Below are 22,879 nucleotides of genomic sequence, written 5' to 3' on the forward strand. Positions count from 1 at the left end.
CACATTAATAATAATAATAATAATAACTTTATTTTTGTATACCGCAGTACCAGAATAGTTCAGAGCGGTTTACATGACAAGAGACTGTACATCTACAGCGAAATTTACAAATAAGTCAATCAATCAATATAACTTAGCGAGTCAGGAGCAGGCAAGAAGGAGATAGAGAGGTTATAAACAAGTCAATCGGCGTGGCTTAGGAAGTCGGGTGCAGGTAGGTGGGAGGTGCAGGTAGGGAGAAGGCAGGTAGGTGGGAGGTGCAGGAAGGTGGGAGGTACAAGGCATAGTTAAAAGTAGAGTTACAAGGAGGGCGGGAGTAAGAGATATTTGTCAAAGAGATAAGTTTTGATTGACTTCCTGAAAGTTTGGTAGGAGGGAGAATTAGAGATGAGAGTGGATAGACATTTGTTCCATTTGCATGCCTGGAACGCCAGGGATCTGTCGAAGAATCTCTTGTAGATGCAGCACTTTAGGGACGGGAAGGCAAACAAGTGGGCGTTACGTGTGCGGGTGGGGCCCGGACGGACAAAGTGATCTGATAGGTAGATTGGGGACGAGCCTGTTAGGGTTTTGAAGCAGAGGCAAGCAAATTTGAAGATAATCCTCGCCTCCATAGACAGCCAGTGCAGTTTTTTGTAGAAGGGGCTTATATGGTCAGATTTTTTGAGATTATAGATGAGTCGAACGGCTGCATTCTGAACGAGTCTTAAGCATTTGATGTTTTTTTTTAAATGAACCTAGGTAGATGATATTACAGTAGTCTAGGATGCTCAGGATTAGTGATTGGACCAGTAATCGGAAGGAGAAGAAGTCAAAGTAGTGTTTGATGGTGCGGAGTTTCCAGAGGGTACCAAAACATTTTTTTAAACTGCTTTGGGTAAATCTCTTCATGAAAAGGCAGTAAATAAAAATCCCAATAAACATTTTTTTTTAAATGGCACCATATGCCTCTAGAAGAGAAACTCAACCTTGGAAATAGTTTTTTTTCTTCCACATTAGGGGGCATAGGCTCTGAAGTTGGGCCTAGTAGATGTTTAACACACCATCAGAAGACACAACTTTGTTCTTGGTGTATGGTATCTTAGAAATATGGTGAAGATAGTTTTTTTGGGGGGAGAGTTACATTAAAATTTGTTTTCCTCCCATAAAATAGTAATTTATGGTTCCAGAAAGCAATGTTACAGTACTGCTGGTTTCTGAATCAGCTCTGTTAAAATTTTTGCATGTATTGCTAATGGTTTGAAATAAAATGGAGCTTGTTTACCATGAAATGTCAATCATATGTAATATAATTCTTTACATCTTGTATAAATCTTGACCAGCATATGGCCTACTTTCATATTGTGACAGTCTATTAGTTATTTACTAGCTAAGAGCAGTCAATTAGTGATTGTGACTTGATGCAGTGCACTTTGACCCATTTTTAGTAAATTTGAAATAAATGGAATGAAGACAAGGAAATCTACTGTCAGCACTTAACTTTGAAAAGGCAACCAAGATAAAATGGGTTATAAAAAGCTAAAAAGAGCAGCTGCAAAGGTTAGGAGTTTAAATCAGGCTTGGGACATTATTTAAAAATACCATCTTGGAAGCCCAGACCAGATGTGTTCTGTTTATTAGAAAGGTATAAAGAAGGCCAAATGACAGCTGTCATGGTTAAAAGGTGAAACAGTCTATCAGAGTCAAAAGAACATCCTTTAAAAAAAAAGGAAAAAGATGAGAATGAAGAAAAAAGTAAGCAACATAAGCATTGGGAAGGAAGTAACATCAAGTGCCAGAAATGATATTTAAGGGTGATGATACAGTGGAACTGAAAAAATCTTGGTGATTCTGGAAGTAAAAAGTCAAATTGACAAGTTAAAGAGCAATAAATCACCTGGACCAGATTGTATAAGCTCCAGAGTTCTGAGAGAACTCCAAAATGAAATTCCGGATCTACTATTAATAATCTGTAACCTGTCATTAAAACTGTACATGGTACCTGAAGATTGGAAGGTGGCCAGTGTAATAATATGTTTTTAAAAAGGGTTCTAAGAGTGTTTGTGGCTAATTACAAATCGGTAAGCCTGACGTCACTGCTGAGTAAAATGCCATGTTTTCTCAGTGTTCTTCCACATTCTGTCATACTCTTTGCCATCTTTGTCCTACAATATTATACACCATATTTACCATATTATGTTTGCCATACTATGTCTGCCATGCTACAGTCGCTCATGCCACGTCTACCACACAATGTTTGCTGTTCCATGTCTTCCATGCTATGTTTCATCACTCAAACGCTTGCCTTACCAGATTTGCTAAGTCGTGTCATACTGTTACCCATGCTTTGTAATACCATGTTTGCCGTGCTATGTCTCATCATACCATATTTTGTCATATTATGTTTTACAATGCTTTAACTGTTTTACCAAACCCGTCTTCTACCATACTATGTCTGAGATTGTGGTGCAAGGGTTGAAACTGCAGCCTCGGCATCTTGGGGTTGTGTGTTCAGGCCCGCACTGCTCCTTGTGACCCTGGGCAGGTCACTTGGTCCCCCATTGCCCCAGGTATATTAGATAGATTGTGAGTTTAAAGTTTATTTAAAATTTATTATACCGCCTAATCAAACCTTCTAGGCCAGTGTTCTTCAACCACCGGTCCATGGACCAGTGCCGGTCCACAGAAATTTCCTGCCGGTCCACAGGGCCAGCACGTGCATCAGGCCCAACACAGTGTTCTTCAACCGCCGGTCCACGGTGCGATCGATGCGGCGTTATCTTCGAGCCAGCTCCCTCTTCCCAACTGATTCAGTGCACAAAGCCACGGGCAGTGGCTTCTACGGGCACCCTGCGCCTGAATCGGAAGCCTTCTCTCTGACGTTGCAACGTCAGAGGGAAGGCTTCCAGATGAGGCACGGGACGTTAAAGGTGCAATTAGTACTATTATGGGGCGGGGTCTGGGGTGGAGATTGGGTAGAGATGGGCGTGGTCTGGCCCACGACTTAGCCCAGTGTTCCTCAACCGCCAGTCCACGGACCGATGCCGGTCCACAGAATGGTTATTTTATTTCTGCCGGTCCATAGGTGTAAAAAGGTTGAAAAACACTGTTCTAGGCGATGTAGAAAAATGTTAAAACCGTCTATTAACTAAAATACAGTTTAAAAACACACAACAACACTAGGGCAAATACTAACTTTGAAAGACTAAGGGCTCCTTTTACAAAGGTGCGCTAGAGTTTTTAGCGCACACACTGGATTAGCGCGTGCTAGCCGAAAAACACCGCCTGCTCATGGCTTGCGCATGCTATTCTGCGCGTTAAGGCCCTAATGCACCTTTGTAAAAGGAGCCTTAATAAACTTTAAAAAAATAAATAAACGGAGTCAAGAGGGAAAGAAGGGCTAGAACTACAATTTGTAAAGAAAAGAAAACATGTAAGGAAAAAAACAATAGGGAGGTGAGCAGTGTTCCCTCTAAGCGGGCGGGTGTTGTGAGCAAAATTTTTTCACTGTGAGCTAAAAATATCGGGCGCCAGCAAGTTATGAGCCAAATAAATATGTTGTCAAAGTTGCTGATACATGAGGACGAGGTATTCAAAGGAATTTTAGGCCTACACGCTAAATTAAATAACGTTAAATAATATTTTTAAGAACACAAAACAACGCATTAATTCTTGAAAGTACAAAATTCTTTATTTTTTTTTTTTACCAGAAAAACTCAAATTTATTTTAAAACAGCTGTCACTAACACTACCAAGATTATCAGGGGGGACTGGGAGGGAGGGGAAATCGAATTTGAGGCAAACTGTTTTAATTTTTCAGAGATTGTTATAACATGTACTCCAAGCATTAGAAAATATAGCGAAAATGTTATTTTTTTGCATTATAATGTTCTTTTGCCAAAAATCAACTGACATCCATCTGCCTTCTGCTCTCTCTCCCTTCTTCTCACTTCCATCATCTGTCCCCTTCTCTCTCTCTCTCATCTCCTCCATTCCATCATCTGCCCCTTCTCTCTCTCTCTCTCTCCCCCCCCCCCCCCCAACTTCCATCATCTGCCCCCCTTCCCCTCACCTTTGTGGGTCACTTTCTTTCCCCTGAGGGTGGCTCATGTCACAGGGGAAGCTTTGGCCGAGCAGAACCGCTTGATTGACAGTGGAACTTACTTGATTGATGTCGATGCTGGGGCCCGTTGCCGTTTGAAGGAAAAAAAAAAAGGTGGAAAAAAGGAACCTGTAAAGGCGAGAGGAAGGGAAACCTCCAGGACAGCTGCTTTTTGCCCTCCTTCAGCGGCCCAAGAGTTCAGACCAGCAGCGGCAGCTCTGTATGCTTTTAACTTCGGCACAGAGCTGCCCCTAATCAATAGTTTAGCGCGGTTTCATGAGGCAGCCTCGGGGCCTTTGATAGCCGGCCCGCTTCGATGATGCGATGTGGGCCGGCCTAGCAAAGGCCCCGAGGCTGCCTTATGAAACCGCGCTAAACTATTGATTAGGGGCAGCTCTGTGCCGAAGTTAAAAGCATACACAGCTGCCGCTGCTGGTCTGGAGGTGCGGAGACAAGGCAGGAGGCAAACGCGGTGGAAGGCAGGAGTCCCGGCACAGCGACTGCAACAGGAAGTTGCAAGTCAGCTGACGCCGGCCTTTCGTTGCGGCGGGGACCGAATCCTTCGCGGACCGGCAAGATTTTGTTTGCGGACCGGCGGTTGAAGAACTGTGCTCTACACTGTGTGCGCTGTGACGAGAAACTTGTGCGCTGCGAGGTAATATTTTGTGCGCCTGCGCACCCCAGCGCAGCTTAGCGGGAACACAGGAGGTGAGCAGGTATTAAGAATCCTTCTAGGTCCTAGGTCGTCCGTAAAAGGACAGTTAGGTTTCAAAAGCGTCAAGGAAGAGAAATGTCTTTAATTTCGACTTAAAGTCTGTTAGTGTAAGTTTTTCGCGTAGGTAGTTTGGAATACTGTTCCAAAGAGGGGGGGCGCTAACAGAAAAAACTGTAGACCTTAATGTATTTATATGTTTCAATGATGGGATAGTAAGAAGGTTTTGAGCTGTAGATCGTAAAGTCCTTGTAAGGTTGTAAGGGATAAGTAGGTTATTAATGAATTCTGGCTGGTTGTTTTCTCTGGGACATCTGGGAATATCTGAATAAATTCATGTAAACTGTTCTGAGCTCCCCTGGGAGAACAGTATAGAAAATTGAATAAATAAATAGCAGAATTATCCCAGGACAAGCAGGCAGCATATTCTTAACGTATGGGTGACGTCACCGACGGAGCCCCGGTACGGACCTTTTTAACTAGAAAGTTCTAGTTGGCCGCACCGCGCATGCGCTGGTGCCTTCCCGCCCGACGGAGGAGTGCGTGGTCTCCAGTTTCTTCGTTTCCGCGGAGCGAAGAAGACGCATGTGCTTTCAACGGCCGTTGAAAACTCTAATTTGCCTTCCCGCTCGCGATTTTTTGATCCCTTTTTGTTCTATATTTTGTCTTTTGACTTTACCTTCCTTTTCAAAAAAAAAAAAAAAAAAAAACTTGTCTTTTCTTTGCTTTTTTGCAGCCGGCCCCGGCGGGGCCTGTTGTAATCATACAAGCCTCCGGGTTTGATTTCGCGGAGGCCGTGTTTCCCTTCATGCCCCCGCAACCGGGCTTCAAGAAGTGCCAGCGGTGTGCACGCCCGATCTCTCTGACTGACCCACACAACTGGTGCCTTCAGTGTTTGGGTCCAGAGCATCGGGCTGACACCTGCACCCGCTGTGCAACTCTCAAGAAACGCACACTTAAGAACCGGCAAATACAGCAAAATATTCTTTTCGGTGCCGGTTCTACCATGGAGCAGGCCCCGACGTCGACGGCACCGCCTAAATCGGCACCGGCCACATCGACACCGCCTGATCCTCCTTCGGGGTCGATAGCGCCAGGTAAGCCGGCTAAGAAGCCTTCCACTTCCCTTGAGCGACCTCCTGTTACAGCGGTGACACCGGTTCTTCCGACGTCCCGCCGATCCCGTAAACGCTCCGCTCCGATCACGGTGAGTGCCTCGTCATCGGCCTCCTCATCGCCGGAGCGTCGAGCAGCACCTATGGTACCGAAGAAATCTAAAGCGGTACCGGTGCCCCCATTGGAGGACCGGATCTCGGCCATCCTCCAGGACAAACTTCAGGAGCAGCTACAGAAGCAACTCCAACAGCTCCTTCCAACCATACTGGCACCGCTCCTTCCGGTACCAGTCCAGACCGAGCCTGGTACCGCCCCACCGGTATCCACCCCTTCGGTACCGCTGAACACATCCATGCCGGTCTTATCTGCTCAGCCTGTACTTCAGACTTGCTCGGCAGAGGACCCGACCCAGGCCCCAGATCGACGCCGGTCATCTCGGGACCGGGATGGGCACCATTCCTCCAGGGACAGGGATCGACGCCGGTCTTCATCCCCCGGCACCGTATCCATGCGCTCTGGCAAGTCCCTTTCTAAAACACGCCATACTGAGCCGGCTGTCAGGGACCCAGACCTGTGGGAGCAATCCCCACTCGGTACCGAAGAGGATGCCTCTTCTACCGATGAGGAACCCTCTATGGCTGAAACCACTTCCAAGCCCGAGCAATCCTCCTTCACGAAATTCCTTCGGGAGATGTCTGCGGCTCTCTCCATCCCACTTGAGTCCGACTCCAAGAAGTCCCAGGCATTTTTAGAAGCCTTGGACTTCGACCAACCTCCCAAGGAATTTCTTAAACTCCCCGTACATGATATCCTACGGGAAACATTTTATAAAAATTTGGAAACCCCACTGACTGTCCCAGGTGCCCCTAAAAAACTGGACAGTTTATACCGGGTCATCCCGATCCCGGGATTTGATAAAACCCAATTGCCCCATGAGAGCCTCCTCGTAGAGTCCACTCTAAAGAAATCTCAGGGATCCAGTGTGTATGCCTCCACCCCTCCTGGCAGAGAGGGAAAAACTATGGACAAATTTGGAAAGCGCCTGTACCAGAATGCCATGCTGGCTAACAGAGCCAACAATTACTCGTTTCATTTTTCATTTTATATGAAACACCTGGTCCAACAACTTTCTGCTTTGGAAAAGTATGTACCCGAGCGTAAAATCCCACTTTTCCAACAGCAGATTTCCAGCCTCCTTCAGCTCAGAAAATTTATGGTGCGCTCGATTTACGACTCCTTCGAGCTTACTTCACGAGCCTCTGCACTAGCTGTAGCCATGCGACGCCTAGCCTGGTTGAGGGTGTCTGACCTTGATGTGAACCACCAGGACCGTCTCGCCAACGCGCCCTGCCTTGGTGATGAACTTTTTGGGGAATCTCTTGATACCACAACACAAAAACTTTCGGCTCATGAGACCAGATGGGACACCCTCATCAAGCCGAAAAAGAAGACTCCACCGGCACGACCATACAGGCCTCAGTCCTCTTATCAACGTCGATTCTCTGCCAGGCCGCTGAATCCCCCTCAGCAACAATCCCGCCGGCCTCGCCACCAAAAACAACAACACACTCAGGCTCGTTCTCAGTCCCACCAGGCGACCAAGCCTCTCCCTTCGACTAAAAACCCTCAGCCCTTTTGACTCCTTTCTCCAGGGCATAGCCAGTCTCCAACCTTCCATGCCTCTTCCTCAGCCTATCGGAGGCCGCCTCACCATCTTCCTCCACCGCTGGGAGGCCATCACGTCAGACCTGTGGGTTCTCAACATCATCCGTCACGGATACTCACTAAGGTTCCAAACTCTACCCATAGATCATCCTCCCGTAGAGTCTGCTTCTCACTCCTCCCAAATTCCTCTCCTCCTTCGGGAGGTCCAATCCCTTCTCCTCCTCAATGCCATCGAAGAAGTTCCGCAAGACCAGAGGGGTCAAGGTTTTTACTCCCGCTACTTCCTGGTACCCAAGAAAACGGGAGATCTTCGTCCTATCCTCGACCTCAGGAACCTCAACAAGTGTTTGGTCAAGGAGAAGTTCAGAATGCTCTCCCTTGCCACACTTTATCCTCTTCTCTCTCAACACGACTGGCTATGCTCCCTGGACCTCAAGGAGGCCTACACCCACATTCCAATCCATCAGGCTTCACGTCGCTACCTCCGATTCCAGGTTCAGAATCACCACTATCAATACAAGGTGCTGCCCTTTGGTCTCGCATCATCGCCCAGGGTGTTCACCAAGTGCCTGATTGTGGTAGCGGCCTTTCTCAGGTCCCACAACCTACAAGTGTTCCCCTACTTGGACGATTGGTTGGTGAAAGCAACAACCGCTCCACTTGTGCTGCAATCCACTCACCACACCATCTCTTTCCTCCATCTCCTGGGGTTCGAGATCAATTATCCCAAGTCGCATCTGCTTCCCACGCAGCGCCTTCAGTTCATCGGAGCTCTTCTCGATACCAACTCCATGAGAGCGTTCCTTCCTGCCGACCGGCACCGGACACTGCTTCACCTCTGTCGACAGGTACTCCTCCAACCATCCATCCCTGCTCGCAAGATGATGATTCTTCTGGGTCACATGGCCTCGACAGTCCATGTGGTTCCTCTGGCGCGACTCCATCTGAGAATACCACAATGGACCCTCGCCAACCAATGGTCACAGACCAGGGATCCTCTTTCTCATCCCATCTCTGTAACATCATCTCTTCAGCAATCTCTTCAATGGTGGTTGAACTCCTCAAATCTTTCCAGGGGCCTCCTTCTTCATCCGCCCCCTCATTCCATGATCATCACCACAGATGCCTCCCCCTATGCATGGGGAGCTCACATGGGGGATCTACGCACCCAGGGACTCTGGACCCCTCAGGAGCGTCAACATCACATCAATTTCCTGGAACTCAGAGCCATGTTTTATGCTCTCAAGGCCTTCCAGCACCTTCTCTATCCTCAAGTTCTTCTCCTATGCACGGACAACCAAGTCGCCATGTACTACATCAACAAGCAAGGAGGCACCGGATCTCGTCTCCTTTGTCAGGAGGCCCTCCGAATTTGGACCTGGGCCACAGCCCACAATCTGTACCTCAAAGCCGTCTATATCCAGGGCGAACAGAACTCCCTGGCCGACCGGCTCAGCCGCATCCTTCAACCTCACGAGTGGACCCTGGATCCTCCCACTCTCCACTCCATCTTTGCTCGATGGGGCACTCCACAGGTGGACCTCTTTGCAGCTCCTCACAACCATCAGCTGCCCCAGTTCTGCTCCAGACTCTTCTCTCCACATCGTCTGGCCCCGGATGCTTTCCTACTCGACTGGACGGATCGGTTCCTCTATGCCTTCCCTCCACTTCCTCTGATGTTGCGGACCCTGTTCAAGCTCCGCAAGGACAGGGCCACCATGATTCTCATCGCTCCTCGGTGGCCCAGACAACACTGGTTCTCCCTCCTGCTTCAACTCAGCGCCAGGGAGCCCATTCCTCTTCCTGTATTTCCTTCTCTGCTTACGCAGCAACATCAGTCTCTGCTACATCCCAATCTGTCTTCCCTCCACCTGACAGCTTGGTTTCTCTCGGGCTGACCTCTCCAGCAAACCTGTCTCAGCCGGTCCGTCGCATTTTGGATGCCTCCAGGAAACCCTCCACACTCCAATGTTACCATCAGAAGTGGACCCGGTTCTCCGCTTGGTGTCTCCTTCATCATCACAATCCCACCTCCCTGGCGGTGGAAACTGTACTGGACTATTTGCTCTCTCTCTCCGACGCTGGCCTCAAGTCGACCTCAATCAGAGTGCACCTCTGTGCCATCACTGCGTTTCATGAGCCTATTCTTGGAAAACCCCTCACGGCTCATCCTCTGGTTTCCCGGTTCATGAGAGGCCTCTTCAATATCAAACCACCTCTTCAGCCTCCTCCCGTCGTCTGGGACCTCAATGTGGTTTTGTCAGCCCTCATGAAACCTCCTTTTGAGCCTCTTGCTACTACCTCGCTCAAACTTCTCACATGGAAGGTGCTTTTCCTCATTGCCATCACCTCTGCCAGGAGGGTTAGTGAGCTACATGCACTGGTCGCCGATCCACCGTTCACTGTTTTTCACCATGACAAGGTGGTTCTGCGTACCCATCCTAAATTCCTTCCTAAGGTGGTTTCAGCCTTTCACCTCAACCAGTCCATCGTACTGCCTGTCTTCTTCCCTAAACCCCATTCTCATCCTGGGGAACAGGCTCTTCACACGCTGGATTGTAAGCGTGCCCTGGCGTACTACCTTGACCGTACCAGGGCTCACCGCTCCTCTCCTCAACTCTTTCTGACCTTCGATCCTAACCGTCTGGGTCATCCTGTATCTAAACGGACGCTGTCCAATTGGCTTGCTGCCTGTATTGCGTTCTGTTATGCTCGGGCTGGCCTGTCGCTGGAAGGAGCTGTCACGGCCCACAGGGTCCGAGCTATGGCTGCTTCTGTGGCTTTCCTCCGCTCTACGCCTATTGAGGAAATCTGCAAGGCGGCCACTTGGTCTTCAGTTCACACATTCACTACTCACTACTGCCTGGATGCCTTCTCCAGGCGGGATGGACACTTCGGCCAATCTGTGTTACAAAATTTATTTTCCTAATGGCCAACCATCCCCCCTCCCTCTCTGTTAGCTTGGAGGTCACCCATACGTTAAGAATATGCTGCCTGCTTGTCCTGGGATAAAGCACAGTTACTTACCGTAACAGGTGTTATCCAGGGACAGCAGGCAGATATTCTTACGACCCACCTACCTCCCCGGGTTGGCTTCTTAGCTGGCTTATCTTAACTGGAGACCACGCACTCCTCCGTCGGGCGGGAAGGCACCAGCGCATGCGCGGTGCGGCCAACTAGAACTTTCTAGTTAAAAAGGTCCGTACCGGGGCTCCGTCGGTGACGTCACCCATACGTTAAGAATATCTGCCTGCTGTCCCTGGATAACACCTGTTATGGTAAGTAACTGTGCTTTACTGATCTCATAGGCAAACATGGTTTAATAGGACAGAGGGGCCCATGCAGAAAGCCTTACACTAACTCTACCACAAATTGGCGCTATAATCGGTGAGAATGCAAAATTGCTAATGTTACCTTTTTTGTCAGTGTCTGAGTGGTGATTGGCTCAAATACTGACAGGAAGGGTGACATTTAAAACCAAAACACTGCAGGCAAGCATGCCACAGCATTTAGAATCAGCTTCCCCTGACCTGATTTCCTGATAAACCGCTCCCCCCCCCGACCCCCAATATTCCTGGTGTCTAGCAGCACCCTTCCCCTGAAAAAATTATCTGATAGTCTAATGAGATCCCCCCAGACCATGACCACTTTCCTAAGCTTGCCTCAGACCCCAAACCTTGAATGAGACAGGAGCAATGCCCACTCCTGGGATGTAGTGGGTGGGGCGGGGCACTGTCGTTTTGAAAATGACATTGTTCCTGTCTCATTTAAGGTGGAAGGAATTTTTTTGGAAATGGGGGAAGGAATGAGTTTGACATGCTGCCTGATATACTGATATATGTGTCAGAAAAATTTTCTCAGCCATCTTCTTCTAGGAATTGAAGTGTAAGGACTTGAAACAATGGCTATAGCTCTACTAGAAGTCAGGTGGAGAAAACTCCATGAATGGGCTGCATATTGGCTTGGTAAAACTCCCAAGACAAGCAACTTCTTCAACCAAAAAAAGCAGAAGCCAATGGCACTGATTAATCTGATAGAACCAGGACTGACATCCAGTCTTCTGCATATGTTCCTGCTGGGAGCCTAAATTTGTCTTAATCTATTTTCTGAAGGGACCAATCTTGAGTAATTCCTTCTGGAAGGTCCCATCCATTCTCTCCTACATACTTGGCTGTTGGGAATATAGGGCAACGTACGTTAGCAAGGCTACTCATATGTTATGTCCATGTTTATTTGCATTTGATATACCGCCCTATTTGTCTTGTTCTGAATCTGATGCACTGTTCAAACTAGCTAAAACATAGGGCTTCTTTCACAAAGCCGCATTAGGGACTTAACGTGCAGAAAAGCACGCGCTAACTTGCCGCACGCACTAGCCGCTACCGCCTCCTTTTGAGCAGGCGGTAGATTTCCGGCTAGCAAGCGCTAATCCGGTGCGTGCGATAAAACCGCTAGCGCGGCTTTGTAAAATATTTCTCAAGTTATCAGCATGGTGTTAATCGTTTTAGAAATGGTAACTGATTAGGAGATGAATCTATTGAACAGTGCTGTCTTAATTTCTTTCCAAAATGCGCCGTAGGTCAACCTAGCTCTGTTGATGTAGTTGCCTAGCCAAGTCTGCTGTTTGCTGGCTTGAAACTTCAAAGTTCTGTCCGTAAAGGACCTGTATTTGCAATCAGTGATCCTTGGATAGGCAAAAAGATTGGAATTTCTGGTTGTCCTAATGGGGATGTGTAGCTTGAAATGTAGTAAGAGATAGGTGGGGGCCATTCCCCACACCAGTTTAAAGCAGACGCAAGAGAACTTGAACATTACGTTAGATAGATTGTGAGCCCACCGGGACAGAGAGGGAAAATGCTTGAGTACCTGATTGTAAAACCGCTTAGATAACCTTGATAGGCGGTATATAAAATCCTAATAAACTTGAAACATTACTCGCGCCTCCATTGGCAACCAGTTTAGCAGTTTTTAGTAGGGGCTAACATGCTCGCTTTTCTTTAGTCCGAATATTAAGCGGACGGCCGTCTTCTGCACTATTCTTAATTTTTTTACAGTTTTTTTAGGTATACCCACATAAATGATGTTGCAGTAGTCCAATTACAGTATAGCAGATGCAGAATCTTAAGGTAACCTATCACCCAAGGTTTTGCCAGCCCTGACAGCCTTTTCTTTATCTTTTATACAGTTATGTGGACCTTCAGGATTCTGACAGTCAGATTAAACTGTTAACTAGTGACAGCTTCTTAAAGGTAAGCTGCTTCTCTGCCCCCATCCCCCACTCAGTTCTGTATGACATTACAACAGGGGGAGGAAAGTTATATCTTAAACTGACATGCCTAATGGGTGTTTTGAGAAATTAGGCCATAGGTGGCATGTCTTGAAATACTTTGACAAAATATACAAGAATTGAGAACCACTTGCAAAAGATCAAAAATAGACACTGATTTTGGATTCCCTATGAAAATCTCAACTTTTCATTAAGTAAATCGATTAAACTATAATCTTATAATCAACTTAAACTAATGGGGACAAGCCTCAGACATAGGAGCATCTATTTCCCAAAATGGGATTGCTTTAAGAGAGAAATAAATTACTCTCTTACCTCCTTATGTGACCAGTCAGATGCAAGCCCTGCCAGAATCCTAGATAAACTAAAAAAAACAAGGGTAAAAGTAGAAACCCGGCATGAAAATTCCAGGATCTTCCAGGATGAGTTTGAGGAAGATAATATAAGCCACCACCAGGGGAGCTCTAGAGGCCCCTGGTCTACTGCTGACACTGCCAGATCAGGACACGCCCCTAGGGTAGATAAGCCAGCAGTGGCATTCAAACAGGGAAGCCGGTTAGGGAGGAAGTTTGGGTCTTGCCTCCCTAAAGATCCACCTAAGCCAAACAGGGACAACCGTCCTGTTCCCATGGATTGGACTGAGGCTGAACCAGCTAAGGACTTGTCAGGTCTCAGCGAGGAACCTATGGATTTTGAGGAAGCCTGTGCTGGCTTGGAATCCAATTATCCTGAGAGTATGCAGGTGGACTTGGCTTGTTGCCACAAACAGTGAGTGGGGTTGCAGTTGAACTGTTTGTGTGCTGTTTTTCTTTTCCTTTTCTCTAAATTGTTGGTTTTTGGTTTGTTGTGAGAAAGCTTGGAGAAATTGGGGAGAGGTTTTGCTTCCACCTTGGGAGGGAATTTTGAAAAGCTATCTGTATGCTTTAATTTGCAAAACCTAATGCTATCTCCTATTCCTGGCATTACCACAAACCTGCCAGAGGCTTTATTTAGTTTTAAGCACTGTGGAATTGCTGGAACCAGTGCACTGAACTGTCTTTTTGTATATTGCACAAACTACTTGGGAGTAGGCTTGTGCTGGCTGAGGAGAGCTGAACCCTCAGCTGCCATTTTTGACTTTATTTTGGTTTTTTTGCCTTTTGAATTTTACTTTGCTGGTATTTTGGTCTACTGACATTTGCATCTTTTCTGATGAACTGTTTAACTTTATGTTGGAGATCAGTAAAGCTGAATTATGTTTTCATGAACCTGATTTGTGAGTTTTGATTTTCTGGTTAACTCCAGTCCAGTCCTGCAGGGTGACTCCATGCCGGGTCACACGCTAATGTACTGTGTTTTGTAGCCACCAGTATCTCTACTGAGCCCTGCTCTGGGCTACAGGGGTGGCCACACTTATAACATCATCGGCTATTACCCCACCTCCCTACCAATATAAATTAATTAATCCCTATTGATTATCTTATAACTTAAAAAAAAAACAAAAAACTGACTATATATAAACTTTATTCCTGCTATTATTCCTACTCTTTATTAATTTAAATACTTAAACTTATTAAATTCAAACTGCAACTTACTATTTTGGTATGGAGTATACAATACTTTAAATTAATAAAGAGTAGGAATAAATAGCACGAATAAAGTTTATATATATTCAGGTTTTTTGTTTTTTTTTAAGTAATAAGATAATCAATAGGGATTAAGTAATTTATAGTGGTAGGGAGGTGGGGTAATAGTCGATGATGTTATAAGGAGGTAAGAGAGTAATTTATTTCTCTCTTAAAGCAATTCCATTTTGGGAAATTGATGCTCCTATGTCTGAGGCTTGTCCTCATTAGTTTAAGTTGATTATAAGATTATAGTTTAATCGATTTACTTAATGAAAAGTTGAGATTTTCATAGGGAATCTAAAATCAGTGTCTATTTTTGATCTTTTGCACTGTGGTTCTCAATTCTTGTATATTTTGTCAATATAGTACCTACCATCTGAAATTTGTATTGTTTTGAAATACTTTGAGACATGAAAGGTAAACTTTAGAATTAGTAATAATGCAAATTCGGCAGCATTTAAGAAGCCATGATTTTATACATTTAGATGTTAGAAAAGAGAGAAATTTGAACAGGGGAATCTATTGAACCTTTCTTATTTGGAATGGAACATTGTAGTATGTTTTAATGGACTCCACGAAGATGATATGGTGTATGAACATTTGAAACCAGAGGCTTCTCAAAATCTGAAGAAAGGCGGGATATCAAATACATGATACCAACCAAATTTGTGGTTTTGATGGACTATGCATTACAGAAACTCGCAAATAACCAAAGTCGCAAGTCCTAAACCCACAAATTTGGAGGGAGCAATGTACTCCCATACTGTAAGAGTGACTAACCTGTGGTACTAAGATACCACAGGTTAATCACTCCCAGAGAAAAAAAGGTATGGTAAAAGCCCAACTTTATTGATCTTTAATAAGTAATCCCTTAGTCTGTTGTTTATAGTGCTTTGATGCAATGTATATTAAAGGTGATATATAAAAAGAAATGTCTAAGCACTTACTCTGTCTTTTAAGTAGTTATGATTACTAATTATTATTGTAATGTTCAGAGAACATTTATAGTTAACATTTTGAATGCTGTACATATTTTTATTTTATTATTGTATGTTTCATATTCAGTTCTGTTTTTTTATCTTTCAAGTAGAATCTGCAGTATATAACAATAAAAAATAGAATCCTTTAAACTATCTAGACCTTTTTTATAGGATGAAGCAAAGATTCTACTTGAAGACTTGCATGCTTACCATGAAAATTACATCCCAGTTTTGAAGTGCCTTCACGAGTTTACATGCTGCCTTCCTAAGTACCCCTTAGGGAAACAGGTGAGTGGCATGTTGCTCTATCAGCAAAATATTAACATGGAGAGAACAAGTCCTGAACCTGCCTAGAATATCTGATTCACCTTCCAGACTATTCCTTTCCTTTTCTGCATGGAGAGAGTAGAAGCCTATTTTCATGTATGTCGTTTGATGCATTTTCTACTACAAAGTTCTTTGGGGATTTTCCTCTTGATGTTCTTGTTAACTTCAAGTCTTGTCCTCAGGCTCAAGGTTCCTTTAGTTTGGGGGGGGAGTTCTTACTTCTTAGTGCTTTGCTAGAGAAATACTATTGGCTGGAACTAGTCTGCACAGGATACTTATATGATGAAGTCGCATCTCATTAGTTCTCACTCTCCACCTGTTGCTAAGTGAGCACGTACCACTCGTCTAGACTGGTCTGGAGGGACTCAAGGAAAAAAAAACTAGCAGTTAACTAATTTTACCTTCTTCTGTGGTCATCAGCAAATTAACATTAGAAGTACCCTGTTTTGTATGTCCAGGCTCAATAATAGTGCTATGCAGTTGTATCCCAAAATGAACGAAATAGTGTTACCTAATTTCCTCGTATGTTTGATGCATCTCACTTCTCTAATATTCTTTAATCACAGATCAGAGAGTTGCATTGTGCATGTATGGAGAAGAATGTCTGGGAATCTGAAGAGTACATGTCAGCATTTGAGCTACTGAGGTACTTGTTTAATAATAAGAGTGGTTTGCTGGTTCTTCCTCGCATCCTTTCTTAGAACTGTAGAACTAGAAAATCTTTAGATTGCAAAATGGTGGAAGCTGATGTTAAGAGCAAATTCATCGAATATGTGGGTAGGCATGCATGCCTATATGAATTTAGCAAAGAAGAGTCACGTTTAGAATTGTTTCAAGTTTCTTGGCAGAGAGCTTGTTTATACAGCATGCCTAGATTTTTAAAAGTATTAGCACTATTATACATATCCCATCTGTAAACTCTCAAGACCTCAGCAGGATTGCTGCGTGAAATTAATTTTCATACGCACAGACTTGTGACACCCAAATTGTCACTGGTCTTATCTTATTAAGTGTTTAAATTTTTAACTTTATACTTTTCAATAAGTTAAATAAATTTCATAAGTTAATACTCATCTTTTTATATCAACTCGGCAGTAGGGGGACTAACAGGCTTGTTATGGATGAATCTTATTGTGGAACAAAATCACCAAAAATTATATTGGAAACAACCAATGTTTATTATCACAAAAAGGAATAGACCTACAGGTCCCTAAATAACAAATACGCAGTAGAAGGACTCAAATATATAAGAGAAGGACTCAACATGGTGTAGTGTTGTGACCTGATCGCCTGTATCAGTAGTCACAAAAGTCTAAAACCACAGATAAAAATAAATGTCAATAAAATACATATAAATATAAAAACTCACATGCTTGCAAATCATAAAAAGATGCAACCATAAGAAATATTGATATAAGATAACAATATAGCACCTATAATGATGATTTCAAAATTTTGTAATTTGGTTCTAAAATGTAATACAATTATTTGACACACTCATATCTAAAATGTGCACTTGAAAAAAGTTTACACTTCTTCCTCCATATTCGCGGTTTCAGCAATCGCAGTTTCGATTATTCACGTTTTTTAGCTTGCTGGCTCCTCCCCCAAAATTGCATCAGCTTGCATGGAGAAATCGCTGATTCCAAATGTTTACAGAGAAAATCGCTTATTCTCAGCACTTTATTCACCGTGTTTTGCCTCTCCTTCAAGAACAGGCCAGGTCTCTCACCATGTTATTCGCGGTTTCACCATATTCATGATGGTTTTTAATAGAAAACAGCGAATAACATATGAAAAAGTTATTTGCAGTTTTTCTGTATTCACAGGTCTGTTAATCTCCTATCACCGCGAATATGGAGGGAGAAGTGTACATCTAATTAATAAAAATATAATCCTTACAATATATGAAAAACATTTAGGGCTCCTTTTACAAAGGCGCGTTAGGGCCTTAACGCGTGGAATAGCATGCGCTAGCCACTACTGCCTCTTCTTAAGCAGGCGATAGTTTTTTGGCTAGTGTGCGCTAATCCGGTGCGTGCGCTAACAACGCTAGCACACCTTTGTAAAAGGAGCCCTTAATTGATTATGTATAATATAAAACATTAAATTTATAAACAGGAGAAACACATATCTTTAAAATACCATTTCTGTTTTGGATTTTCTTTTGTTCATATGTATGCTCAAAATCCTTTAGGTATGTGTAAGAATTATTAATCATTTTTTAAATGATAAATGAATATATATTTAATGTTCATCTCCTTAAGCAATTGTTATGTACTGTAGATGTGCTTTATCCCAGGACAAGCAGACAGCATATTCTCACTGATGGGTGACGGCACCGACAGAGCCCCAGTATGGACACTTTAGAGTGAATTGTACTCTAAGAACTTAGAAAGTTCTGGCTAGCCCGTACTGCGCATACACGAGTGCCTTCCCACCCGACATAGGTGCGTGGTCCCTCAGTTTCTTAGTTTCCACGGAGCTAAGAAGTCGCGTTTCAACAGCTGTTTAATTTTTTCCTTCACTGCCTTCCTGCTCGCACAGCATTTTTTCTTGACTTTTTTTTTCTCTCTTTTTATTTCTTTTATCTTTATCTATTCAAAAAATAATAATAAAATTTATTTTTTTGTTTTTTTCCAGCCGTGGCCCAGCAGGGCCTGTTGCCACAATTCAAGGCTTGACCTTCGATTTTGCTGCGGCCGTGTTTCCCTTCATGTCCCATCCACAATCGGGTTTCAAAAAGTGCCAATGGTGTACTAGCCCTTTATCACTTACGGATCCACATCACTGGTGCCTCCAGTGTTTGGGTCCAGACCACAGGGCTGATTCCTGCACCCGTTGTTCTTCTCTTCAAAAGCGGACCCTCAAAAACCGTCAGATTCAGCATTGGTTATTGTTCGCCTCCAGTATGGAGGGTGATTCGATAAGAAACGCTTGGCTCCTATTGAGATGAGTGCCTCGTCATCGGCCTCCTCATCTCTGGAGCGCAGAGCGGTACCGGTGCAGTCTCTGGACGACAAAATTGCAGCCATACTGCAAGTCCAGTTAAGGGAGCAGTTACAACATATACTCCCTGCTTTACTGATACCGGCTCCCCCGGTGCCGGTCCGGTCTGAGCCTTTGATATCGACATCGACCCTTACGGCACCGGTTCGCTTTGCCTCTTCGGTGTCGATGCCAGTCCTTTCGGCTGAGCCTATTTCCTCGGTACTGACCTTTGCAGAACCGGCACCTACGGTTGTACCGCCTCAGTAAAGGGTTGTTTCGGTACCGCCGGGCCTGGGGTCGATGTCGGAGCCAGTTTGACATCATTCTTCTTCCATACCTCCCCTGACACGATGTCGATCAGATCGGGGAAATCGGTGAGGAAGACCAGAAATGTTGAATCCTCGACTCCGGATTCTCGGGGTTGATTACCACCGGTGCTGGACCAAGATCTCTGGGATGACTTTGAAGAGCCTCTTGTGTCAGAGGATGAGGTTTCTTCTAATGAAGATCCTTCTTCTCAAGAGCCTGTTCCTAAACCAGAGCAGACCTCTTTTTCAAAGTTTTTGAGGGAAATGTCAGAGACACTTTCTATCCCTCTAGAATCTGATTCCAAAAAATCTAAAGCATTTTTGGATGCATTGGATTTTGATCAGCCTCCCAAGGAGTTCCTCAAGCTCCCCCTACATGATATTTTACGGGAGACTTTTTATAAAAATCTTGAATCTCCTTTGACAGTACCTGGTGCCCCTCGTAAGCTTGACGCCCTATATAGAGTGATTCCTATTCCGGGCTCTGAAGAAGTCTGCTGGGGCCAGTGTATATGCTTCTGTTTGAAGAGCCGGCTATTGACGGCCTTCACTAATAGACCACTCGACACTTTATGCTGGTACGAATAATATAAATTTAATAATAAATCAGTAACAGCTTACAAGAATAAATCTTACAGCATACAGAGCAATAGAGTACACACCAGTCTGGCCGGTCTGATGGAGAACCTCGGGTTGGTTCTAATCCTATGGTTCAGGGAGCTCTTTTTATAAGTTTCTGACAGCTCTGGCACACATTGGTGCATGTTACATTTCACATTTTCATTGGTTTATTACATTCATCATTATACTTATTAACCTATTGATTGGTTTAACATTTTGGAGTGATACTGTGTGTCCCGCCTTTTTCTCTAGAACTGCTCTTCTTTTCCCGTAAATGTCCTGTTAATATACCAAGATCCCCTTTTTGAACAACTGGGCCTAACAGTTTTTAGCTTTGTGATTGACTTTCTTAAGTTTCACATCCTTATGCTTATGATGCTTTTAACAGCTGGCCATGCTGACTTGGGTGGAAGGTAGCTTTTCACAGAGAGGGTAAGGCAGAAAGGGTAAAGCCATGAATCGTTTTGGCAAGCGTTTATTTCAAAATGCCATGCTTGCCAACCGGTCTGGTAATTATGCTTTCCATTTTTCCTTTTATCTCAAGCATTTGGTTCAGCAAGTATCTGCCCTTCAGAAGTACCTTCCTGAACACAAGGTTCCTCTTTTACAGTAGTATACTTCCAGTTTGTTACAACTCCGGAAGTTTTTGGTACGCTCAATTTATGATACCTTTGAGCTTACATCTCGAGCTACCGCCATGGCTGTGGCTATGAGGCACTTAGTTTGGCTTCGGGTATCTGAGCTAGATGTTAACCATCAAGATCATCTAACCAATGCTCCTTGTTTGGGCGATGAACTTTTTGGAGAATCCTTAGATACTACTACCCAAAAATTATCAGCTCATGAAACCAGGTGGGATACTTGGATTAAAAACAAGAAAAACCTTCACCGGCTCGTCCTTTCAGGCAACAGTTGTTTTATCAGAGGCGTTTTGCTGCTCGACCTCTGCAGACCTCTCAGCCTCAACCTCGTAGACCAAGGCAACAACAGCAGCAGCAACCACGCCAGCAGCAGCAGAACAAGCAAGCTGCACAACCCAAAGCTGCTCAGCCTTTTTGACATGTTTCTATGGGGCGTAGCCAGTCTTCTCATTTCTTCCCCTTGCCCTCAGCCCATCGGGGGTTGTCTTCAGTTATTTATCAACCGTTGAACTCATCACCTCAGACCTTTGGGTCCTCCACATCATTTGTCAGGGTTACTCTCTCAATTTTCAGACTCTTCCACCAGACAGTCCTCCAAAAGAGTTTGCTTTGAACTCTGCACAGTCCTCCCTTCTTCTGCAGGAGGTACAATCTCTTCTGCTGAATGACATTGAGGAAGTTCCTCTCGATCAGCAGGGAAGGGGATTTTACTCCCGTTATTTCTTGGTCCTCAAGAAGACCGGAGGACTGAGACCCATTTTGGATCTGAGATATCTCAACAAATTAAAGTTCAGAATGTTGTCTCTTGCGCTTCTTTATCCTCTCTTCAATCAAGACGACTGGATATGCTCCCTAGATCTCAAGGAAGCCTACACACACATACCTATTCATCCGGCTTCCAGGAAATACCTCAGATTTCAAATCAGTCATTGTAATTACCAATACAAGGTACTCCCCTTCAGCCTGACATCTTCTCCCAGAGTATTCATGAAGTGCCTGATTGTAGTGGCCGCATCTCTTCATTCTCACGGCCTCCAAGTCTTTCCTTATCTGGATGACAGGTTGATCAAGGCTTCTTCATTTTAGGAAGTGGTCCAAGCAACATCTCAGACCATTTCTTTCCTTCAACTTCTGGGTTTCGAGGTCAATTTCCCCAAATCGCATCTCATTCCGACTCAGCGTCTTCAGTTGATTGGGACAACCCTGGACACCACTCTCATGAGAGCGCTCCTCCCACCGGATCGTCTTCAGACTCTCATCTGTCTCTGTCAACAAGTACTTCCACTTCAGACCATCTCTGCCAGACACATGACTGATCTTCTAGGCCATATGGCTTCCACAGTTCATGTCACACCGTTGGCGAGACTCCATCTGCGTACTCCTCAGTGGACTCTGGCTTCCCAGTGGTCTCAGGTGACTGATCGTCTTTCACAGCACATATCTGTGACATCGTCTCTTCTGCAGTCGCTTCAATGGTGGTTGACCTCCTCCAATCTTTCCAGAGGTCTTCTTTTTCATCTGCCTCCGCATCATAAAATCATCACGATAGATGCATCTCCCTATGCATGGGGGCACACATACATGATCTGCAGACTCAGGGTCTTTGGACTGCCAGGGAGTGAAAATTTCACATCAATTTCCTAGAACTCAGAGCGATGTTTTATGCTCTCAAGGCGTTTCAGCATCTTCTCTGTCCTCAAGTCCTCCTCCTTTGCATGGACAATCAAGTAGCAATGTACTATATCAACAAACATGGAGGCATGAATTCTCTCCTGCTGTGTCAGGAGGCCCAAAAAATTTGGTCTTGGGCAACAGCTCGCAATCTGTTCTTGAATGCTGTCTACATTCAAGGAGAGAAGAATTCACTAGCAGACAACCTCAGCAGAATCCTTCAACCTCACGAACCTTCAAACTCTCGACTCTGTAACTCTCCAGTCCGTATTTGCTCGATGGGGCACTCCACAGGTGGACTTATTTGCAGCCCCTCACAATCACCAGTTGCCCCAATTTTGCTCCAGACTTTCCTCTCCGTCTGGCGGCGGATGCATTTCTTCTGGATTGGACGGGTCGGTTTCTATATGCCTTCACTCCACTTCCTCTCATGTTGAGAACTCTGTTCAAGCTCAAGAGAGAAGCAGTCATCATGATTCTCATTGCTCCATGGTGGCCCAGACAACATTGGTTCTCCCTTCTACTTCAGCTCGGTTCCAGGGAACCCATACTTCTGCCAATCTTTCCTACTCTGCTTACTCAGAATCAGGAATCGCTTCTACATCCCAACCTGCAGTCTCTACACCTGACAGCTTGGTTTCTCTTGGGCTGAGTTCCTCTCAATTTATCCTCTCTCAGCCCGTTCGTCAAATTATTGATGCCTCCAGGAAACCGGCCACACAACAATATTATCAACAGAAGTGGACTCAGTTTTCTTCATCACCATTATCCAACTTCCTTGGCAGTGGAATTGGTGTTGGATTATCTACTGTCTTTGTCTGACTCTGGTCTTAAATCTACATCCATTAGAGTCCATCTCAGTGCTATTACTG

The 22,879-nt window shown here is 44.7% G+C and overlaps 1 protein-coding gene across 2 annotated transcripts in view; it reads left to right on the forward strand.

Moving 5' to 3' along the window:
* ORC3 (origin recognition complex subunit 3) overlaps positions 1 to 22,879 on the forward strand; it is a 172,328-nt gene that overhangs the window by 93,651 nt on the left and 55,798 nt on the right. For both annotated transcript variants that reach the window (XM_033939886.1, XM_033939887.1), the window contains exons 11-13: positions 12,760 to 12,823; positions 15,620 to 15,736; positions 16,342 to 16,421. In XM_033939886.1, the coding sequence (XP_033795777.1) occupies positions 12,760 to 12,823; positions 15,620 to 15,736; positions 16,342 to 16,421 (261 nt within the window). The remainder of the gene's footprint in view (positions 1 to 12,759; positions 12,824 to 15,619; positions 15,737 to 16,341; positions 16,422 to 22,879) is intronic.

Source organism: Geotrypetes seraphini, chromosome 3 (assembly GCF_902459505.1).
Source record: "Geotrypetes seraphini chromosome 3, aGeoSer1.1, whole genome shotgun sequence".
Lineage (NCBI taxonomy): Eukaryota > Metazoa > Chordata > Amphibia > Gymnophiona > Dermophiidae > Geotrypetes > Geotrypetes seraphini.